The sequence below is a fragment of the Ornithorhynchus anatinus genome, chromosome 2 (assembly GCF_004115215.2).
Source record: "Ornithorhynchus anatinus isolate Pmale09 chromosome 2, mOrnAna1.pri.v4, whole genome shotgun sequence".
NCBI classification, from domain to species: domain Eukaryota; kingdom Metazoa; phylum Chordata; class Mammalia; order Monotremata; family Ornithorhynchidae; genus Ornithorhynchus; species Ornithorhynchus anatinus.
Window position 1 is genome coordinate 11866561 of NC_041729.1, and position 20043 is coordinate 11886603.

General features: G+C 43.2%; 1 protein-coding gene across 2 annotated transcripts in view; it reads right to left on the bottom strand.

The window, feature by feature from the left end:
- Nucleotides 1-5246: 5246 nt before the first annotated feature.
- The window catches only part of PIWIL1 (piwi like RNA-mediated gene silencing 1), a 33091-nt gene continuing 18294 nt past the window's right edge, over nt 5247-20043 (bottom strand). For both annotated transcript variants that reach the window (XM_029058526.2, XM_029058527.2), the window contains exons 11-22: nt 18901-19027; nt 18483-18600; nt 16973-17087; nt 16308-16495; nt 13632-13704; nt 12711-12911; nt 11589-11692; nt 10464-10534; nt 10121-10274; nt 7497-7622; nt 6341-6488; nt 5247-5860 (exon numbers count right to left, since the gene is read on the bottom strand). In XM_029058526.2, coding sequence (XP_028914359.1) covers nt 5744-5860; nt 6341-6488; nt 7497-7622; nt 10121-10274; nt 10464-10534; nt 11589-11692; nt 12711-12911; nt 13632-13704; nt 16308-16495; nt 16973-17087; nt 18483-18600; nt 18901-19027 — 1542 coding nt within the window. In that variant the 3' untranslated portion in view covers nt 5247-5743. The remainder of the gene's footprint in view (nt 5861-6340; nt 6489-7496; nt 7623-10120; nt 10275-10463; nt 10535-11588; nt 11693-12710; nt 12912-13631; nt 13705-16307; nt 16496-16972; nt 17088-18482; nt 18601-18900; nt 19028-20043) is intronic.

Sequence of the window (20043 nt, forward strand, 5' to 3'; positions counted from 1 at the left end):
GCTTGAATCTTTTCAGTATTTCTGAATTTTTAAATAGACTTCGAACTATACAGAATTGATTCCCACTACATGGGAGGCTCGTGAAGCCCCTCAACTGGGGCTTTGTGGCTCTCGATTTTCTTAATGTGGCAAATAATGACGCTCATGGAGCTTCCCATCCTTTGCAGGCTCCAGGACAGAGAGAGTGGGTGAGACCGACTGATTACCGTGCTACTGGTTTCGCATTACCACTCCTCCTCACTACCCCGGTGGGTACGTGATGAGCAGAGGTGAGGCCGTAACCAATTGTAATATGACAACTTGATGTACAAACTCCATTGATAGCCAAGATGACCACTGTATAAGGTGCTGACCCCACGCCACAGAGACGGGCAGGTATTTTCCCAAACTAACCACCCATCTTTGCTACCCACGCGACCTGCTTTTTTCAAGACTTCTGCTAACCCTATCCCTCAAACCGGACACCTTAAGCATGTCGACATCCCTCACCACTGACAGCATAGCCCCAGCGGGCACGTCTCTACCTTCGGGCTATTTCCCATGCCCACTTTGGTGAAATGTGGGTGAGAAATACGAACGTCTCTGCAAACCCCGAGCAGTGTGATTCTAGTATTGATACACAGAGACTTAGAAGGGGCAGTTATTTCCCATGGAAGTTCAATAAGATTGAATAAGCCAGAAATGCAAAGTGTTTAATAATATTTCCAGTTTGGTTGCCATTTCCACACTGTGCCTCATGACTGACCAGATGATTCCCAAGTTGGCATTCACCTAGTGGCCTGAGACCTCACAGGAACAAAACCTAAGACTAGCTGAGGGACCCGAGGGCCAGAGACAGGCTTCCCTGCCAGCCTCTCTCACCATGCAGCTACTTTGTGGTATTCCATTATCCTCTTTGCTCCTTCACATTAAAATGTCTCGATTAGAGCAGGCCCCCAACCCGAAGAGGACATCTTGGGGCTGTGGCATTACTTCTGCCCCATCAGAATCCCGAATCAGGAGACATCTCCGAACCAACCACTCCAGAATAGGACACTGCTGAAGCACTCCCCCCATCCTAAGTAAATGAGGACACACCCTTTCGTCAACCCATTCCTCCGGGGCTCCTTTATGGCAGCTAACACGTTGCAGGATTGGTCTTTGGCATGGTATTTCAGTTGCCCAGTGGTCACCACGCCACACTATTAGAAAACACACTGTTACTTATTTCTGCCTGATTTAAAATCCAACCTTTCCTCTCCATCCAAACGACCACATTAATCCAAGCCCTTACCCTAGCGCAACTTGATTACTGTACCAACCTCCTTACTGACCTGCTTGCCGCCTGCCTCAACCAACTCCAATCCACGCTTCATTCTGCCGCCCAGATCATTTCCTACAAAAACGTTCAGTCCATATTTCCCTACTCCTCAAGAGCCGCCAGTGAAGTGGTCAATCACCTCGCCCCCCCCTCACTACTCTCCTACTACAACCCAGTCCGCACGCTTCGCTCCTTTAATGCCCCGAATCATTATACCTCAATCTTGTCTATCCCGCCACCGACTTCTCGCTCACATCCTGCCTCTGGCTTGGAGCCTCTTCGTTTCTGACAGGCAAGCACTCTCCCGCCTTCAAAGCCTTATCCAAGACACATCTCCTTCAAGAGGCCTTTACCGGCTAGACCCTCATTTCCTCTTCTCCCACTCCCGTCTATGTTGCCCTTGAACTTGGATTTGCACGCTTCAGTCACCCCTCCCTCAACCCCATTAGCACGTAAGTACATATCTGTAATTTATTTATATTTAAATGTCTGTCTCCCCTCTCTAGTCTGTAAAGCTCACTGTAGGCAGGGAATGCATCTACCAACTCTGTTATACTGTACTCTCCCAAGCACTTAGTACAATATATACTGCATTGTATATGCATTCAATACCACTGCTTGATTGAATTATTGATTCCTGGAGACAGTCGGCTATCGGAGGTTATCAAAAGGGAGAGCCAGAACTTGATGTTCCCCTTTTCTCTTTGTACATCATGATTTAGTTAAGCAATACCAAGGGGTAAACCCTGCGATTACAGATTGCACAAGGTCTTTAAATGCCTCACGCTGCTCATTGGCTATTACGAGAGCCTATTTGCCTTCAAGAGAGTTTAAATAAAGAAGCTTCAAAACAATCCATATCCTATCTCCAAGGGAAAGGAACAGAGGAATCCCATCAGAAAACTGACTGCTGTCATCCATCATAAAGTCTTATAGCACATTTGGCCCTTCAGGCTTTGAAAACCCAAACCATTTCCAAGGGAAAGATATATCAATTGCAGGTATTTATATATCTTGCCCCCACCACGGGCCAAAAGGACAAGTGCGGAAAGCAGCTTAGTATAACTGGTCTGGAACTTTCCCACTGTGGCTGGTTTGCAAAGAGACAGAAAGGTAGACATAGAAAATTGGTTTTGGTGCCCTCAACAAAAGTACGAAGGAACGGCGAGTGTGCTGGGGGATGGTAGATTTGCTTAGGGCACAAAAAAGTACAATTGATGGTATTTAATGAGCATTTACTGTGTACAGAGCACTGTACTAAGCCCTTGGGAGAGTAAAGTACAACAGAGTTAGTAGAAACGTTTCCTTGTCACAAGGTTAGTGCTTTTAGTGTTTCCAACTGCACTTAATCAGTGGAGATGGTTGCTTTCCAAGGGGTCCAGCTGCTAAAGAGACATGAATTTCTTCAGTAAGCAGAGCCTTGGGTTGAAAATTAAGATTGATTTCATCAGTTCAACAGTGAAGAAGAAAGTCTGGCAAGTGCCACCCTGTTCATTTCTCAAGTGCAGTCAGTTCTTCTAGGATATATGTTTTTTGGACTCATTTTGGATAGAGCACAAGTGAGGAATCACCATACCGCCTTCCCATATTGCACTTCTGTCTGGGTGCAGTGTGGCGGCAGAAGAAATGGTTTAGTATATGCCCGTGGCAGTCCAGGCATGCATACTCTATTATTTGCATCATAATGCCACAGAGGGACTTGAAAGACTTACGGAACAGGCCAGGCGTGCCGTACAGTATTGGACAGACCACTGCCTCATGTATTCTAAAGACAAACATCAAAATTAAGCCCACACTGTCCTTAGAACCACTTCATAAAAAAAACTAGCTTCCATACCACCAAAACACCTGATTATTAAGCTTCTGCTCCTCAGTTTCTTTTACAGGCACCTCTTCTGCCTCCCATCCTGTAATGATGACGAGTTCCTTAAGGCTCAGTTCTGGGTTCTCTTACCAATCTCAGGCTACACACCCACTACTGCGGAGGCATTATGGGCTTCCATGGTTTCAACTACCATCTCCATATGGATGATTCCCAATCTATCTCTCCAGTTCTGATCTCTCTCCTCCTCTAGAGCCTCACATTTCCTCCTGTCTTCAGGACATCTCTCCTTGGATGGCCCACCAACACCTCCAGCTGAAGACGTCCAAAACAGAAATCTTCCCACACAAACCTGTCCTCCCCATCTTTCCCATCACTGTACCCCACGCCACTATCCTCCCTGTCTCACAAGCCCATAGCTTGGCATTCTCCTCTACATTCTCTCATTCAACCCACATATTCAATATGCCACAAAATCCTGTCAGTTCTACCTTCACGTTGCTAAAATCCACCCCATCCTCTCCAGCCAAATTGCGGCTATGCCGATCCAAGCATTTATCGTATCATCGTATCCTGTCCCCTTTATTACCGCATGAGCCTCCTCACTGACCTCCCTGCCTCACGTCCCTCCCCTCTCCAGTCCATACTTCCCTCTGCTGCCCAGACGTATTTTTTCTATAAAGAAATTCAGTCCGTCTCTCCGTTCCTCAAGAGCATCCGGTAGTCATCCATTCACCTCTGTATCAAACAGAAACTCCTTACTATCACTCAATCAGCTCACCTCCTCTTTCCACGCCTTGCTGAATGACCACTACAGAAAAATCCACATCTCTTCCTTTAATGCCAACTTAATCCCTGTACCTTGATCTCATATATCTAGCAGCTTGCTCATGTCCTCCTTCTGGTCTGGAAGTCCCTCTCCCTTCATATCCCACAAACCTCCACTCTCCCCACCTTCAAAGCCTTATTAAAATCACATCTCCTCTAAAATCCTTTCCCGACTAAACCCTCATTTCCCTTACTCCTTCCGTGTCACCTATGAACTGGGATCCATACTTTTAAAGTACTTGAAAAGTACCTCACCCTCAGCCCCCAGAACTTTTGTACATATCCGTAATTTATTTATAAAACCCCTCTCCCCCAACAGCGTGGCTCAGTGGAAAGAGCCTGGGCTTCGGAGTCAGAGGTCATGAGTTCGACTCCCGGCTCTGCCACTTGTCAGCTGTGTGACTGTGGGCAAGTCACTTCGCTTCTCTGTGCCTCAGTTACCTCATCTGGAAAATGGGGATTAACTGTGAGCCTCACGTGGGACAACCTGATGACCCTGTATCTACCCCAGCGCTTAGAACAGTGCTCTGCACATAGTAAGCGCTTAACAAATACCAACATTATTATTATTATTTCCATGTCTATCCCACACTCAAGACTGTGAGCTCCTTGTAGGTAGGTGACATGTCTAACAACTCTTTTCTTTTGTACTCCCAAGCATTTAGTACAGTGCTCTGCACAGAGTAAGCGCTCAATACTTATCATTCATTGATACTCAGTACTCTTCTTGATGGATACCCAATCGGAATGACCCAATCCTATAGATCAGAGACTTGAAGCTTGGGGTCTGTGACCTGGGACTTGTCCACGTCCTTGTCCGCACCTAGCCCGGGACACCCCCATTTCTTAGCGGGGACCGGCTCCCAGAGAGGCGCTGGTGCAAATGCTGGGCCCTGGAATTCTAGGTCGCTTCCACTTCGGATTCAGCGTGGAGCCACTGCCCGACAAGCGGATGCATATAGCCAGCTGAATGCAGCAGGTGGGCTCTCTGCTGACTCAGCCTGGTGCCAAAGACATGAAACCTGCAAGCTGATGAGGTCTGCTCAGGGAGTCCTATTATGGAGACCAAATCGATGCCTAAAGGAAAACTCACAATGACCCATTTTCAAAAGGCACAAAATGGTCCCCCTGCCTCGTTTCCAACCGGCAAGAGCCATTTTTTCCCCCACCCTAAAAAAACCCCTGCCTAGTTTCACTGAAAATTTCCCACGTCCTCTGCTGATTCTCTCTCGTTCATCAAAATGATTCTTTAAAAAGAGTAGGTCAAATGCCCGAAATAAAACTGTACCCACAATCGGAGATTTTAATCTTTTATTAAGATTTTCCTAATGCTTTAAACTTAAAGGAATAACACTCTAAAGAAACATTTGCAGTAAAATACAACTGGCTTTTAGTAATAGCCTTCTAAACACTACCATCACTTACAGAGCGTTTTGCAAAGCACCACGCGATGCAATTACAGCACCTTACAGTTATATTACCATTAAACCTAAACAGCCTTTTGAGGGAGAAAGAAAAACAAGCTTTCTATACCTCAGTTTCTCAATCTGTTAAATAGTAAATTTTTGTCTAGAGTCACACAGTCAGTCAGCAGTAGGGCTGAGTACAGAATCCAGAAACCCTGGACTCCTAATCCAGTGTTCTCTTTGGAAGACTATAACTCTAAGCTAGATCTAGAAAAAAACAAAAAAACTTTGGAACCATCAAACAACAATAAAAGTAACAACAACAACAACAACAAAATCAACCAAGATGCAGGTTCCTAAACCGTCACTTGTCATCATCTGGTCATCTCAGAGGTAATAAAGGCGGTCTGTGAGTGACAGGCTTGGTTCTCTGTGAATGCTCTGACCTACCAGGAAAGCCAGTTTGTGAGCATACTGGCAAGGGGCTGGAACTCGAATAACACCCTTAGGTGGAAAAAAGAAAAATATAAAAAAAGTGAATATAAGCGAGGTTAGAGACTAGTCACTGAACTTCATTCCAAATGATTTAAATCTCCTCCAAGAGGCCTTCCCCTGATTAAGCCCTCATTTTCCCTACTTCCTCTCCCCTCTGTGTTACCTACGGACTTGGATCGATAGCCTTTAAACCCTTGATATTCATGCCACCCTCATCCCTACAGGACTTGTGGACATATCTATATACCCTTCCACTTCCTCAATCTGGAATCTATTTCAATGCCTTTTCCGCCCCCAGGACCGTAAGCTCCTTGTGGGCAGAGATCATGTCCCTCAATTCGAGTGTTTTGTTCTCTCCTAAGCTCTTAGTACAGTGCTCTGCACACGGTAAGTGCTCAATAAATACCACTGATTAACTGATTGAAAAACAGAATCATACCTAAATGTCAATTTGGAAAACCAAGTTTTTCAAATTGTAAAGGTACTTACTGGCCAGTTATAATACATATGGCAAAGCTTGTATGTTAAACGTTGCATATAGTCCGGTTTCAGGGCACTGTTATCATAGATTACGTTATAATGTGTGGGCGACACACTGCCGCTTCTCACAGCCTGGCTCACAATAAAAAAGTCATACCTGTAATTATAAAAAGGAAAATTTGACTAGATCTTCACTCTGGAAATCAGTCAGTCAATAATAATTGAGCAATCGGTCATTGCTACCCAATAGTGTGGACCCCAAAGTGACTTCCAGAGCAAGAATGCCTCACAGTCACTGCCCTCACAGTAGCTGATCATCTTGAAACCCAGAATAATATCCTCCTACACAAGGGAGAAGAGGCGAGCTAATTTATGGTGGGCAGGGCTGAACAATCATTCTTTTACAGTGTATTCAAAGGGGCCTTCATTTCTTCATCTGTAAAATGACGATAAGAGATCTGCTCTTTCTACCTTTTAACGGTGAACGCCCTGTGGGATAGAGCCTAACCGTTTTGTAGATGCTCCGATGCTTAGCACAGTGTTGGACCCACCCTAACTACTCAAGGACAAATACATAGTCTCCCCTTCTAGACTGTGAGCCTGTTGAGGGCAGGAAATGTGTCTGTTGTACTGGACTCTCCTAAGAGCTAAGAAGAGTGATTTGCACATAGTAAGCACTCAATAAATACGACTGAAAGACTGAATGATGATAAATACCCAAATTAGCAGCAGAGGATGGCTTGCCAGGACCAAGGACAGACACTCTCAGCTAAGGTTACTCCCTCAACTGCTCCTGTTGGTAGCTCAGCTCTTGATTTGAGCTTGAGGGGTTGTCGTTCGTGGACATGCCCCCCAAAGGTGGTAGGGTCTGGACCTCTAAGAGGACAAGTCCAACAGCAGTTCCTAGGAAACGCTCCGTTGTATCGGACTCTCCCAAAGGCTTAGTACAGTCCTCTGCATGCAGTAAGCACTCAATAAATACCACTGATGATACATGCAGCGGCAGGGAAGGAGAGAGCAAGCCTCTCTCCCTTTCCATTTCCCTGCCGAGACCAGCCGTCTGCCAGACATGCGCTGCAGATATTTTGTAAGCCAAACCTGTGTTTTTCATGGCTGATTTGCCCAATTCCCCCGCCGGCTGACCACTGCCTCAGTCAGCACTTACCATTCTGGGCGAGTGACCTCAACATCAATAACGGTTCCAGGAGGTGGATTTTGAAGTCTTCCTCCAGACTGTGCAAAGAATCTGGCATTCACTCTTTTCTTCACCACAATCACTGTTAGTTTTGGGCTTAAAGATAATTATGATGTCAATAAACAACAGGCAGGTTTTACATCTTGTAGGTTTTCACCAAATCTTAAGGAATGGGATTATTCTGACAGGATTCCAAGGACCAACGAGAAGTGGCTGTCCAGAGGCATCCTACACCTGCCATTAGGGAAGGCCCTCTGAAGGAAGCAGTCTGGAAAGTGGGGGCTGCCCTCCACCCCCTAAGCCCCCCTCCTCCCAGAGGGTCAAAGTAGCGTGGGAAGGGGAAAGGGGACCTCCCACCAATTCCACAGAATCTTGCAGCAGTAATTTCCAGAACCAGAATCCGGGTAATAGTACACATGGGTGGCTGTCAAAATGGCAGCCCTGGGAAATTCTGGGATTTTAGTAGTAAATAGGAAAGACAGCTTAGAATGATCACATTAGGATATTGGCAAATGTAGAACCCGGCAAAAGAGTACGGGCAGTGCGATAGAACCTCAAATATGCTCTGAAAATACCTGAATTCCCCAAACCACACCCTTTAACAATGTATTCTAAAAGTGTTTTACAAAATGCTGAGGCAAAAATACCTTTCTTCAGGTAAAAAAAGTTTTATTCTTCATTTGGGAGGAGTCAGGACTGCCCAGCATGTTTTTTTTACAAGCCCAAAAGACAGGTCAGAGTAAGACAAGCAAATATTCCAGAAAACACAGAAAGAGGCAGACCCTCACAGATCAGGCTGACCTTGTCTACCTCAAATTAATCCTTGTGTGCTTTAACTCTGCCCTCATTTCTGCCTGGAGAAGTTATTTCTCCATCATCATTGACACCCATGCTCAATGCCCTTTCCACTTGTTTCAGATGTTTAACTCCAACTCCCTGTCCCCACACCTCCCCCATCCCTTATCTCTAATGACCTGGCTACCTACTTCACATTTTTCTTGTATAGCTTGAAATATAGGATGACTAATTATGGTCCTAATTTGGGATATACAGGTGAGAGGCCCCAATTTTGTTTTTATGAAATAAGAGCTTCTGAATCTAACACGTGCCACTCAACAACACCACCACCAAAAAAAAAAAAAAAAAAGGTGATTGAGGAAAAGCCTGCACATGACCAGCTTCAAAATGAGCAACCTATGGAAAACAGGAAACTTGTCCGAATCACTCCAGGAAAAGCCATTTTTTCAGGAGCTTGTGGAAAATTAGATAGTCCTTAAAAGGAAGCAGTAAAAGAGTGAAGTCCATATTTCACTCAGCTGTCTGGATCACTTTTTTGAAAAACCATTTGGTTCATGTTTCCCCACTCAAGAACTTCCAGTGGTTACCCCTTCACCTCCACATCACAGAGGAACTCCTTACCACAGGCTTAAAATCACTCAGTCAACTTGTCCCCTCCTACTCTACCTCCCTGATTTCCTACAACCACCCAGCCCACACATTTTGCTCCTCAAATAGCAACCCTCTCAACATGTCTCGATCTCGTCTATCTAGCTGCCGACCTCTCGCCCACGTCCTGCCTCTGCCCCAGAACGCCCTTCCTTGTCGTATCCAACAGACCATCACTGTCCCCAAATTTGAAGCCTTGTAGAAAGCACATCTCCTCCAAGAGGCCTTTCCTGATTCAGCCCTCATTTCCCCTTCTACCATTCTCTTCTACGTCACCCTTGCAAATGGATTTGCACTTTTCATTCACCCCTCTCTCAGCTCCCACAGGACTTACGTACATATCATTAAATTTATTTACATCAAGCTCTTTATGGACAGGGAACGTCTCTGCTAGGTTTGCTGTATTTTACTCTCCCAGGTGTGTAATACAGTGCTCTGCACGCAGTGAGCAGTCAAAGAATATGACTGAGTTCCTTGCCAGGATTGTCTATTATTATTTCAGTTCGATGAGGAAAGGATTGGGCAATGAGTGGAGATTTTTAAAGAGTGGAGAGCTAAGTGTATGCAGCAATTTAGAAAAATGATTCAGGAGTTTGCATGGGAAAATGCAGGAAAGGATGTAGAAAAACAGTGCACATATAAAGAAGTCTGGATGACCAGGACTCATCCCTAAGCCTGTGTGCTGCTGTCTCAGACTAAGCCCTCATTTCCTTTTCTCCCACTCTCTTCCGCGTTGCCCTGATTTGCTCCCTTTATTCACCTCCTCCAGCCCCAGCCCCACAGCATTTATTTCCACATTCATAATTTATGTTAATATCTGTCTCCCCCTCTAGACTGTAAACTGGTTGTGGGCAGGGAATGTGCCTGTTATATTGTTGTGTTGTACTCTCTCAAGTACTTAGTACAGTGCCCTGCCCACACTAAGCACTCAATAAAAACAGTTGGCTGATTGACAGTACCCCCTATTTCTTCCAGGATGCAAGCAATAACAAAAAAAAATCCAATATCTGCCATCAGTGGCTGAAAGGAAAGACACTCATTCCCACTTACCGTACATCTCCATATTGGGATTTTCCCCTCAGGAAGCATGATGACTGCCATAAATCATTTATAAAAGCCCATTATTTCCATGATTCTCATAAACTTACCTGTAATCTTCTCCAACAGATTTCAAGCAATCCAAAAATTGTGGGACCTCATAATTAACCAAAGTTTTCAGCTGTCCATCTCCTACACCATCTCGGTACACGATAATTCTTGTAGGCAAAAAGCCATTACAGGCCAACCATTTGCGCAATGCCCCTGTAATAAAACCAGACACTTTTATTGCCATCTATGGCTCATTTTCAAGACACTAGTTCCTTCAGCTAATAATCTAAGGCACAGGTATCAGGCACGCAGACACTTAAAACCCAAACCTGAAGAAACCTCCTAAAAGAATTTTGCAAATAGTTGAAGGCTTGTGTAGACTATTTAAAAAGCACACCTTACCTTGCAGGCAAACTTTGAGTCCATCTACAAGCTCTTGCCCTCGATCTTGAAAGACACAGCGAGAGAACCAACTGTAGTACATAAAAAGAAAAACCGTCAACACTCGGAAATTATTCTTGAATTATTCAAAGAAATACTTCCGAATTTGTTTTTCAATATCAAATAAAATATAGAATATTTGACTTAGGCTACTTGCTTTGGAAACTTTTGAAATTTCAGAAATAAGGCAAACAGAGCAAACTGTTAATGTTTATAGTTCTAACAGGTTTTATTCTTACAACCCAATGGACGCATTCTACTTAAGACGAAGTATTTTTATCAACTCCTGGGACTAAAGTGGATTCTCCAGCTCAGTTTATGAAATTTTAAAGGTGCTCCATCAGCTAACCCATTTTAAAATCTGTTAGGAGTAATTAAAAGGTATCGATTGCTTTTTCAAATAAGAGAGAGTCACTTACTCTCAAAGTTATTACTTTGTCATCCTAGAGACATCAGTACAACTGTAATGCAATACTCAATAATTTATCAAAGATGCAAACTGTTCAATCAAAAGGACTACCAATTTAAAAATAAATGATGAACTACAAAAGAACTTAAGCTACATATGATTTAATTGGCTACACAGAGCACACCAGATTAGGTGCTAAAGTACTGAGAACGGGACTCCAGAGCCACATTCCAGCTCTGGGACCTATTTCCCCACCTGCCTCTCCCTAGCTCAGACTGCTGAGCACATGGAATAACTGTTATGGAAGTACTATGAGCAATTGGAAAAAGTGGAAAGTGACGAGAGGAAGGGTCAGTGTGGTCACTTATAACCCTAACATTCCTTCCTGAGGGCTTGGATGCTAAAGCAGGTGGAGTACAGCTGGCATAACCAAGGTCTATTGTGTGCCTTCTAGTTCTGCATTCAATAAGATCCAGGCTGCTGGAATTGGATTTGGTCCAACTGGATCTTCCAAACATTTCTTCTAAACTGTCTCTCCCTTTCTAGACTGCATGCCCGGTGTGGGCAGGGATTATTTCTCTTTATTGCTGAATTGTTCCTTCTCAGCGCCAAGAACAGTGTTCTGCACACAGAAAGCACTCAATAAATACGATTGAGTGAATGAATGAATTTCTTACCGTGTCATTCCTTGATTGAGGCTGGAAACAAATCCTGCAATTGACCGTCGCCCAGCAGTTGTATCATGGTAACAATCAATCCCAACTATCATCACATTCTTTAGCTTTAAATTAAAAAGTGAAACTTTAGCAAAAAAAATATGAGAATAATGAAACAATAGTAATCTAAAAAGTTTCTAATGCTCCGCTCCTGCCTTTTTATTTTCATTTATTCCAGTTTGAAAGTCATCTCAAATACTGAGACTGTCTGAGATTTTCCTTTTAAAATCCCTTCAGCACTTACAATGGTATTTTGCCCTCAGAAGGCGCTCAAATCTAGTTCTCCCGCTGAACCATATCAACCCACATGCTGATGAAAACACTTTTGAGGGATATAAAACACCTTCATTTTCTGAGGTCAACAATTAAGAAACCATTTGCTTCAACAGTACAAGGAACCACTGTAGTATTTCATCCACTACAAGAGGCTTTACGATTATTTGGTCTTGCAGTTTGAAGTGAAATACATACTACAATATATTGGTTAAGTGCAACCATAAGGGCTTAGTTATTTAAAATTCCAGAATTCAATCATTCTGTATGGCTCCATTCATAATCCTAAGTGAAATCCTCAGTTTCACTTTTGGCAGAACACTTCTCTTTTTAAAACTTTACGGTTTTAAAATTGCCTTTTATTCAGCATATTCTGCCAGTTATCCAGCTTTTGGTAACTGGTGCCCGGGTTCTTTCCTTCAGCTTCCATAAACACATTTGTTAGAGCCCGTTGTTGGGTAGCGATTGCCTCTATCTGTTGCTGAATTGGACTTTCCAAGGGCTTAGTACAGTGCTCTGCACTCAATAAATACAAATGAAAGAATGAATGAGTGGAAAAGAACACTTCCCTGAGAATTGAAGCCTAGATTGATAGACACAAACTTAATTTATAATTTCTTATAAGTTAACTTTTCTGGTTCTCAGTTTCCCCAGGTATAAAATATCTGCCAAAACTACCTCAAAAATTTTCGAGAAGCACCATGATTGCTTCCAAGAGGTACTTACACATAAAACCCCCAAGGTTTCTCTGGCCTGAAACGTTAACTGAACATAACAAACATGGACAGCTCAAGAAAGTCTGGAACTTACAGGAATTTCCACACTCCAGAGCTCTCCTCCCATCTTGCAATTCATCTGAAGAGCAATTTTTGTCGCAATGGCCATCACAGTCTGTGGTTTGCCTAAGGTGCGAGCGACCACACACTGACTTGGCGTGGGACAGTCCGTACACAAGTATTTCTTGATAGCATCGTATTTGTCCTTCCGATTACTGGACAAAAGGCAAACTACCTTTAAAGAGAAATAAATCCCAGCTGATTATGCATTTAGAGGACTAACTTCAGAGGATAGGACGGGACAGTGACATTCGCAGAGATTGCGACTGTGTGGATTTTCTCATTAACAACAATTTTATTCATTGACATCTCCAGCTAGAAGTTAAAAGAATTCACTGCAAATGAATGTGCCAATACTGATCAAGTATGTATATGCCATAAGTAGCTTGGCGTAGTAGAAAGAGCCTGGGAGTCAGAAGGTCATGGGTTCTAATTCCGGCTCCGCCTCTTGTCTGCTGTGTGGCTTTGCACAAGGCACTTCACTGGGCCTCAGTTACCTCAATTGTAAAATAGGGATTGAGACAGTGAACCCGTGTGGGACAGGAACTGTATCCAATCCAATTTGCTTGTCTCCACCCCAGCGCTTGGTACAGTGCCTGGCACATAGTAAGCACTTCACAAATACCACAATATTATTATTACTAAATTAATTTAAAGCAGGTGAAAAATTCTACACCATAACTAGTAACCAAATGTAAATATTAGCCAGTTAAACAAAACTACTCAGGGATAAAGAATTAGAACTGATCTATTTTTTCTAAATCTCAGATTAGTTAAAAGAGCAGAATCATAAAAAGATGTATAATCTTATAAAGCCCACATATGAAATATTTGAAACGGGCATATTAATCCTAAAGTCACTGAAATGCCAAAATACTCAAAACAGCATACTCACTATCTGAGTATCTGAGGTAACCTTTTGTTGTAAGACTCTCAGGTAAGCTTCAGTTCTGTCATCCACTTCAATCCTAGAAAAGGAATAGACTGTCAGAAAATTTAACCAAGTGACAATTAAGTAACATTTGATTTGACTAAATGTTAATTTTGAAACCCAAAACTGAAGAGAGAAGATCTACGTTAAATATTTCATGAATTATATCGTTTTCCCATGTAACTGGGCTGTGTTTTAAATCTACCGTAAAGGGACACTAAAATGTAATTAAGCAATTAATAAATGGGGAACACCATCAACACCCCAAAAAGCATTCAAGATTTAGCACAACTCTGCAGACAGTAAGACTTGCTAAGGACTAGCTAAACCCCATGGCAAACTGGGGAGTGGGGGGGTAATCTGGATAATCTCAGAGAACCATCTTTTAAAATCACAGAGGCCTAGAAAGAAATATTTAGAGTTTCCAAGGCATGCCAGGTCAGGCCCAGCCTTGGAGCTCGATCAACACTGTTGTGCCCAGGTTCTTTCCTCCACTACCTCCACACACAGGAGTATCTGGAACCATCCCCCGGGCCCTATAACTTCTCTGTGCCTCAGTTACCTCATCTGTAAAATGGGGATTAAGACTGTGAGCCCCACGTGGGACAACCTGATTCCCCTGTGTCTACCCCAGCGCTTAGAACAGTGCTCTGCACATAGTAAGTGCTTAACAAATATCAACATTATTATCCATGGGCCACCACTGCACTTTCCAAGAGGCTACCATTTCCCCTTCCAGTAGCTCTAGGATATGAGAGTACCGGCAGATCCCTCGAGACTGTAAATGCCTTTTTTATGGCATTCATTAAGCGTTTACTATCTACCAGGCACTGTACTAAACGCTGGGAGAGATGCAAACTAACCAGGTTGGACACAGTCCATGTGCTGCTTGGAGCTCCCAGCATTAAAGCCCACGCTTACAGATGAGGTAACTGAGGCACAGAGAAGTTAAGTGACTTGCCCAAGGTCATACACAGACTTGTGGAAAAACCGGGATTAGAATCCAGATCCTTCTGTCTCCCAGGCCAGTGCTCTATTCACTAGGCCATGATGCTTCTTTGCGGGCAGACAACATGTCTACCAATCCTGTTATATTGAATTCTCCCAAGCAGACAGTACAACGCTCTGCGTACAGGAAGCGCTCAATAAATATGATAGATCGACTCATCACCAGGTGGTTCTCTCACAAAGCTGATATCAGCATCTGCCCAGCCCGCTCAATTTATCTACACACTCCCAGATTTCCACTCGACTTCATCTGATATCGCATTTTGTCCGATAATATTAGCGGTGTTCCTGCTATGTTACTGCGTGCCTTGACAAAGTGAGAAGCATTCAAAAGCACTCAACATCCCACTCCAGTTCGCCCGTCACCCTACTGCCTGGATCACTTTTCTAAATGAACCGCTCCGTCCCGATCTCCCCACTCCTCAAGACCCTCCAGCGGTCGCCCATCCACTCCACATAAAAAGAGCAACTCCTTTCCTTCGGCTTTAAAGCACTCCATCAGCTCACCCCCTCCCGACCTTACCTTGCTGATTTCCTGCTAAAATCCAGCCGGCACACTTCGCTCCTCTAAATGCCAAGCTGTTCTGTGAAGCTCAGTTTCATCCATCTCACTGCAGACCCCTTGCCCATGTCGTCCCTCTGGCCTGAAGCTTCCTCCCCCTTCATAACCAACAGACGACCACTCTCCCCACCTTCAGAGCCTTATTAAGGGGCCTTCCTTGACTTAGGCCCCCATTTCCCCCCCTCTTCCCTTTTCCACTGCCTATTCACTTGGATCGATACCCTTTAAGAACTTGATATTCACTCCACCCTCAGCCTTGCAGCACATATGTACATATCTGCACTTTATTTTAATGGTTGTGTCCACCTCTATGACTGTAAGCTCCTTGTAGGCAAGGAATTTGTCTACCATCTGTTTTATTGTAGTCTCCCAAGAGCTTAAAACAGTGCACACAGCTTTCTTACAGACAGAAAACTTTTAATAAATACCACCGAGGGACTGATTCACCCACTGAAAAATCTCCTCTACATCAAGAGCTAAAAATTCTATCACGGCAGGAACTACCAAATGGTTAAAGTTGACCGATTATCTCTAGAATAGTAATCAAATGGAAGAAACATTTAATTCCCGGTCAGATCTGGCTAAGTCGCGTGGCTTAGTGGGAAGAGCACGGCCTTGGGAGTCAGAGGATGAGGGTTTTAATCCCTGCTCTGCCACTTGTCTGCTGTGTGACCTTGGACAAGCCATTTAACTTCTCTGTGCCTCAGTTACCTCACATGTAAAATGGGGATTAAGACTGAGCTCCACGTGGGACAACTTGATTCTCTTGTATCTATCTCAGAGCTTAGAAGAATGCTTGACACATAGCACTTAACAAGTACCATAATTATCATTATTATTATTATTATTAATAAAAACAAACCATCACCCACACATCAGTGCAAGTTTAATTACCTTGCAACAAATTTACCACTTACAACTATTTTTCCAATTAAGATATCTTCGGCAAGACCCGTTTTATAGATGCATCCAAAACTGGGTACCTCTGGCTTAACTGAAGCCACCAATGAGTTCCCTGCCACCAACCCCAGCAGACCTCTACGGATTGAATGGAACCACACGGTACTTACATTATTGCTTTTTTCATTTGTATTCCCATTGCAGGTGTAACTTTAAAGAGATTCTGAATTAGGGAATTGGCAGCATCATAATTTCTCCTTGTATAGATCAACAGCCAATTGTCCAGTGGTTTAACACTAATTAAAGGTGCACCCCTTGTTTCTTTCGACCAATCTGCAAGTGCTGGATTGTAGTCAAACTGGATATAAAAGTTCAAAAATACAATTATGAAAACACTATACTCTACCACACAAGATATGGGTAAATAGAAGCGCTTGAAACAATAAGCTTATGGTGGATTTTTACAAGTGGAACTTAAGCACTGCTAATGCTACAGAACTGCACCTAAATTAACTTTGTCATTTTCCTCTATAAGCCTAGAATATAAAACTGACAGCCAAAGATTTTTCAAGATACCAATGTCTGATAAACTACAGTAGTCAGTCTTTCAGACCACTTACCCATGACAAGATCCTATGATAATTCCTATTAAATTTTCGGGGGGGGGGGGGGTTCCTTTCTTTAACTGTTCAGTTCACAGTGAATAATGAGAGAGCAGGCTTCTAAATTTGCAGGATTTTTCATTTCTCTTACCTGCAGAGCTGAATTAGGTTCTACTTCCATTACTGTGGAAGTGACATAATTTATAAAGACTTAATTTAAGAAACTGTCTCACGGTTTTTCCTGATTGGATGATCTTCTCTGTTTGCATAATTCTTCCCGAGAAGGCCAGTAAATTAGAGTCAAAACTTAAGCCCCAGTCTCGAAGCTCCTTTTGAACATTGTCGTCTCTGTTAATTTAGATTTGAGTAAAAGTTTAGAAACTGAAGGGGAAAAGCACAAACTAATCAAATTCACAGGTTACTAATGCTTAAGACATCACAGAATCTGAATATTCTCTAGTTAAAACATATTTAAATCTTGCACGGTGGCATTATTAAGATTGGGATTCCTAAAAGTATGGCAAAGCATTACTTGAGTTGTGTGAGTCTCTTAAGTCTCTCACTATTTCACCTCCCACACTGTTCAAGTTTAATTCTAGAACACCTTGACTTCTTCCTTCAAATAAGACCATACAAAGATGATAGGGCTCTAGACTGTAAGCTCTTTGTGGGCAGGGATCACATCTACCAATTCTATTGTACTGTTCTCTCCCAAGCAATTATACAGTGTTAACCACACAGTGCTCAATAAATAGCACTGACTGACAATTAAAAACCTAATAATGATGATGATGGTGTATGTTAAGCACTTACTATGCGTCAAGCACCACTCTAAGCCCTGGGGTAGATACAAGCTAATCAAGTTGGATATCGTCCACATCCCACATGGGACTCAAAGTCTAAATCGCCATTTTACATGAGATAAGTGAGGCATAGAGAAGTGACTCCTCAAGGTCACCCAGGAGACAAGTGGCGGGGCCGGGTTTAGAACCCACGTGTTCATCCAGTAGGCCGCACTGCTTGCCAATATTTAGTGAATGCACTGGGATGTCAACCCATTTTTATGTCTAGCAACACTTAAAACCCAAATACATTTAGCCGTGGACAAATGTCAAGAAATCCTCTTCAAAGTGCCCTCTAAATAATAAAGCTAAACGCTACCCATTCAAAGGACAAGAGTCAGGTCCTGGGACTTCAAGAATGAGATCCTGCATGAAGCTATTGATTATAGTGAGAGTGGTTTGCACAGAGCAACTCACACTCCCTCATCCCGGCTAGTCATCATGTTACTACTGTGACCCAGTGGGTAACAAGCTGAGTAGCCTGGCGGGGGGGCAACCTTTTGAGAAGCACAAGCCCACGCAGATTTCAAGTACAAGCAAAGGTTTTTAACTGTAGGACCCAGTGACAGCCAAAGGATCAATGCTGAGCTTTGGTGCCACTGGCCAGCAAGAAGCAGCTTAGCTTAGAGGAAAGAGCCCGGGCTTGGAAATCAGAGGCCGTGGGTTCTAATCCTGGCTCTGCCCCTTGTCTGTTGTGTGACCTTGGGCAAGCTGCTTAACTTCTCTGTGCCTCAGTTACCTCATCTGTAAAATGTAAAATTAAGATCGTGAACCCCATGTGGGACAACCTGATTACCTTGCATCTACCCCAGTGCTAAGAACAGTCCTTGGCACATAGTAAGCGCTAAACAAATACCAAAATAATAATAATAAGTCGATTGCCCTGGTAGCAATAACTTACTTATGAATGTAGTCAATCAGCCTTCCTACTTCACGTTGCCTTTGTTCAGGAGTTAATCTTGTGTGAACAGCCAAATCTTTCATCACTGTAAAATCACTTCGCATTTTATCGGTTAGGCCTATGAAATAAAATATTTAAAGACAGGTCAAAAAGGTAAAAATTTACTAGGATTTAAAAAAAAAAAAGCTGAAGCCAATAGGGAAAATATGAAGTAAACTGAGGAGTCGGCAGAGGAAATGCTGAAGGGATAAAAAAAAATCAACAAACCACAAGAGGCAAACCTGTGGAAACTGAAATAAATCAGTAAATAGTGAGTGTCATATTGTTTGCAGTAGAGGTTCTACAGAAAATTACTTAAGGAAATTCATCGATAGAATCTATCCTTCTCTTGTCAATGTAGCAGAAAATTGAACAATACCTGTAAGGTAGCAGAGCTCAGGGATGAGTAATGCAGGTCCCGGTAAAGCACCACCAGGTCCCCTCCTCCGCTTAGGCTGGCTAACTAAAACTGGCTGTTTCAAATCAGTAATTTCTTGGTTGTATTGCTGCACAACAAAAGCAAAAGTCTGCCTTTACCATAAATAACACACGCCTTTAGTAACTAGCCTACGGCTTTGACATAAATACAGCTCTTATATTACTGGTCATAAATTACTTACTGGTCATATCTACCTGGATGTCCCCCCGGCACTTAAGCTCAACACATCCAAAACTGAACTCATCTGTCCCCCAAAATTCTCTCCTCCCCTTTATTTTCCCCATCAGGTAACACCACCATCATCCTTCCCGTCTTCCAAGCCCATAAGCCTGGCATTATCCTTGACTTCTCTCCTTCGACTCACAGATTCAGTCAGTCACCAAATCCTGCAATATCTTCATACCATTCATCTCCAGAATCCACCCAAATGACCACCAAACTGGTCCAGCCACTAATCATACCCTGGCTTATTGGCTCAGTCTCCTCTCTGATCTCCCATCCACCAAGTCTATACTTCACTCTGCTGCTTGGATCATTTATCTAAAACCCTCTTCTGCCCACATCTTCCCCATTTCTCTAAAACCTCCAATGGTTATAAATCCATCACCGCATCAAACAAGAAACTCTTGCCTATTACCTGCAAGACACTCCAATAAGCACATACCCTCCTACCTATGCACTCTTCTCCCACTAAACATCAGTTCTCCCTCGTCATTCCTCTCAAATTAACCTACTCACTGTGCCTCGGTCTCACCTCTACCACAGGCCTATTGCTCATATTCTCCCTCCCAACTAACAGGCCAGTGGCTCTACCCATTGTCAAAGCCTTTCTGAAATCACATTTTCTCTATGTGACCTTTGGAGTTTAATCTCTAGTAGTTTCCAATTTACATCCCCCAACTATACCAAGTCACTTAAGTACTGAAGTACAAGCCTTAGTGCACTTACGTACATATCCTATATATTCCATTTCCTCCCAAACCATAACTTAGCTAAGTGTCCGACTCCCACTCTGGATTGTGAAATTCCCCAGGCCAGGGATCATGTGGTAATTAAGTGTTTACTATATGCCAAGCACTGGGT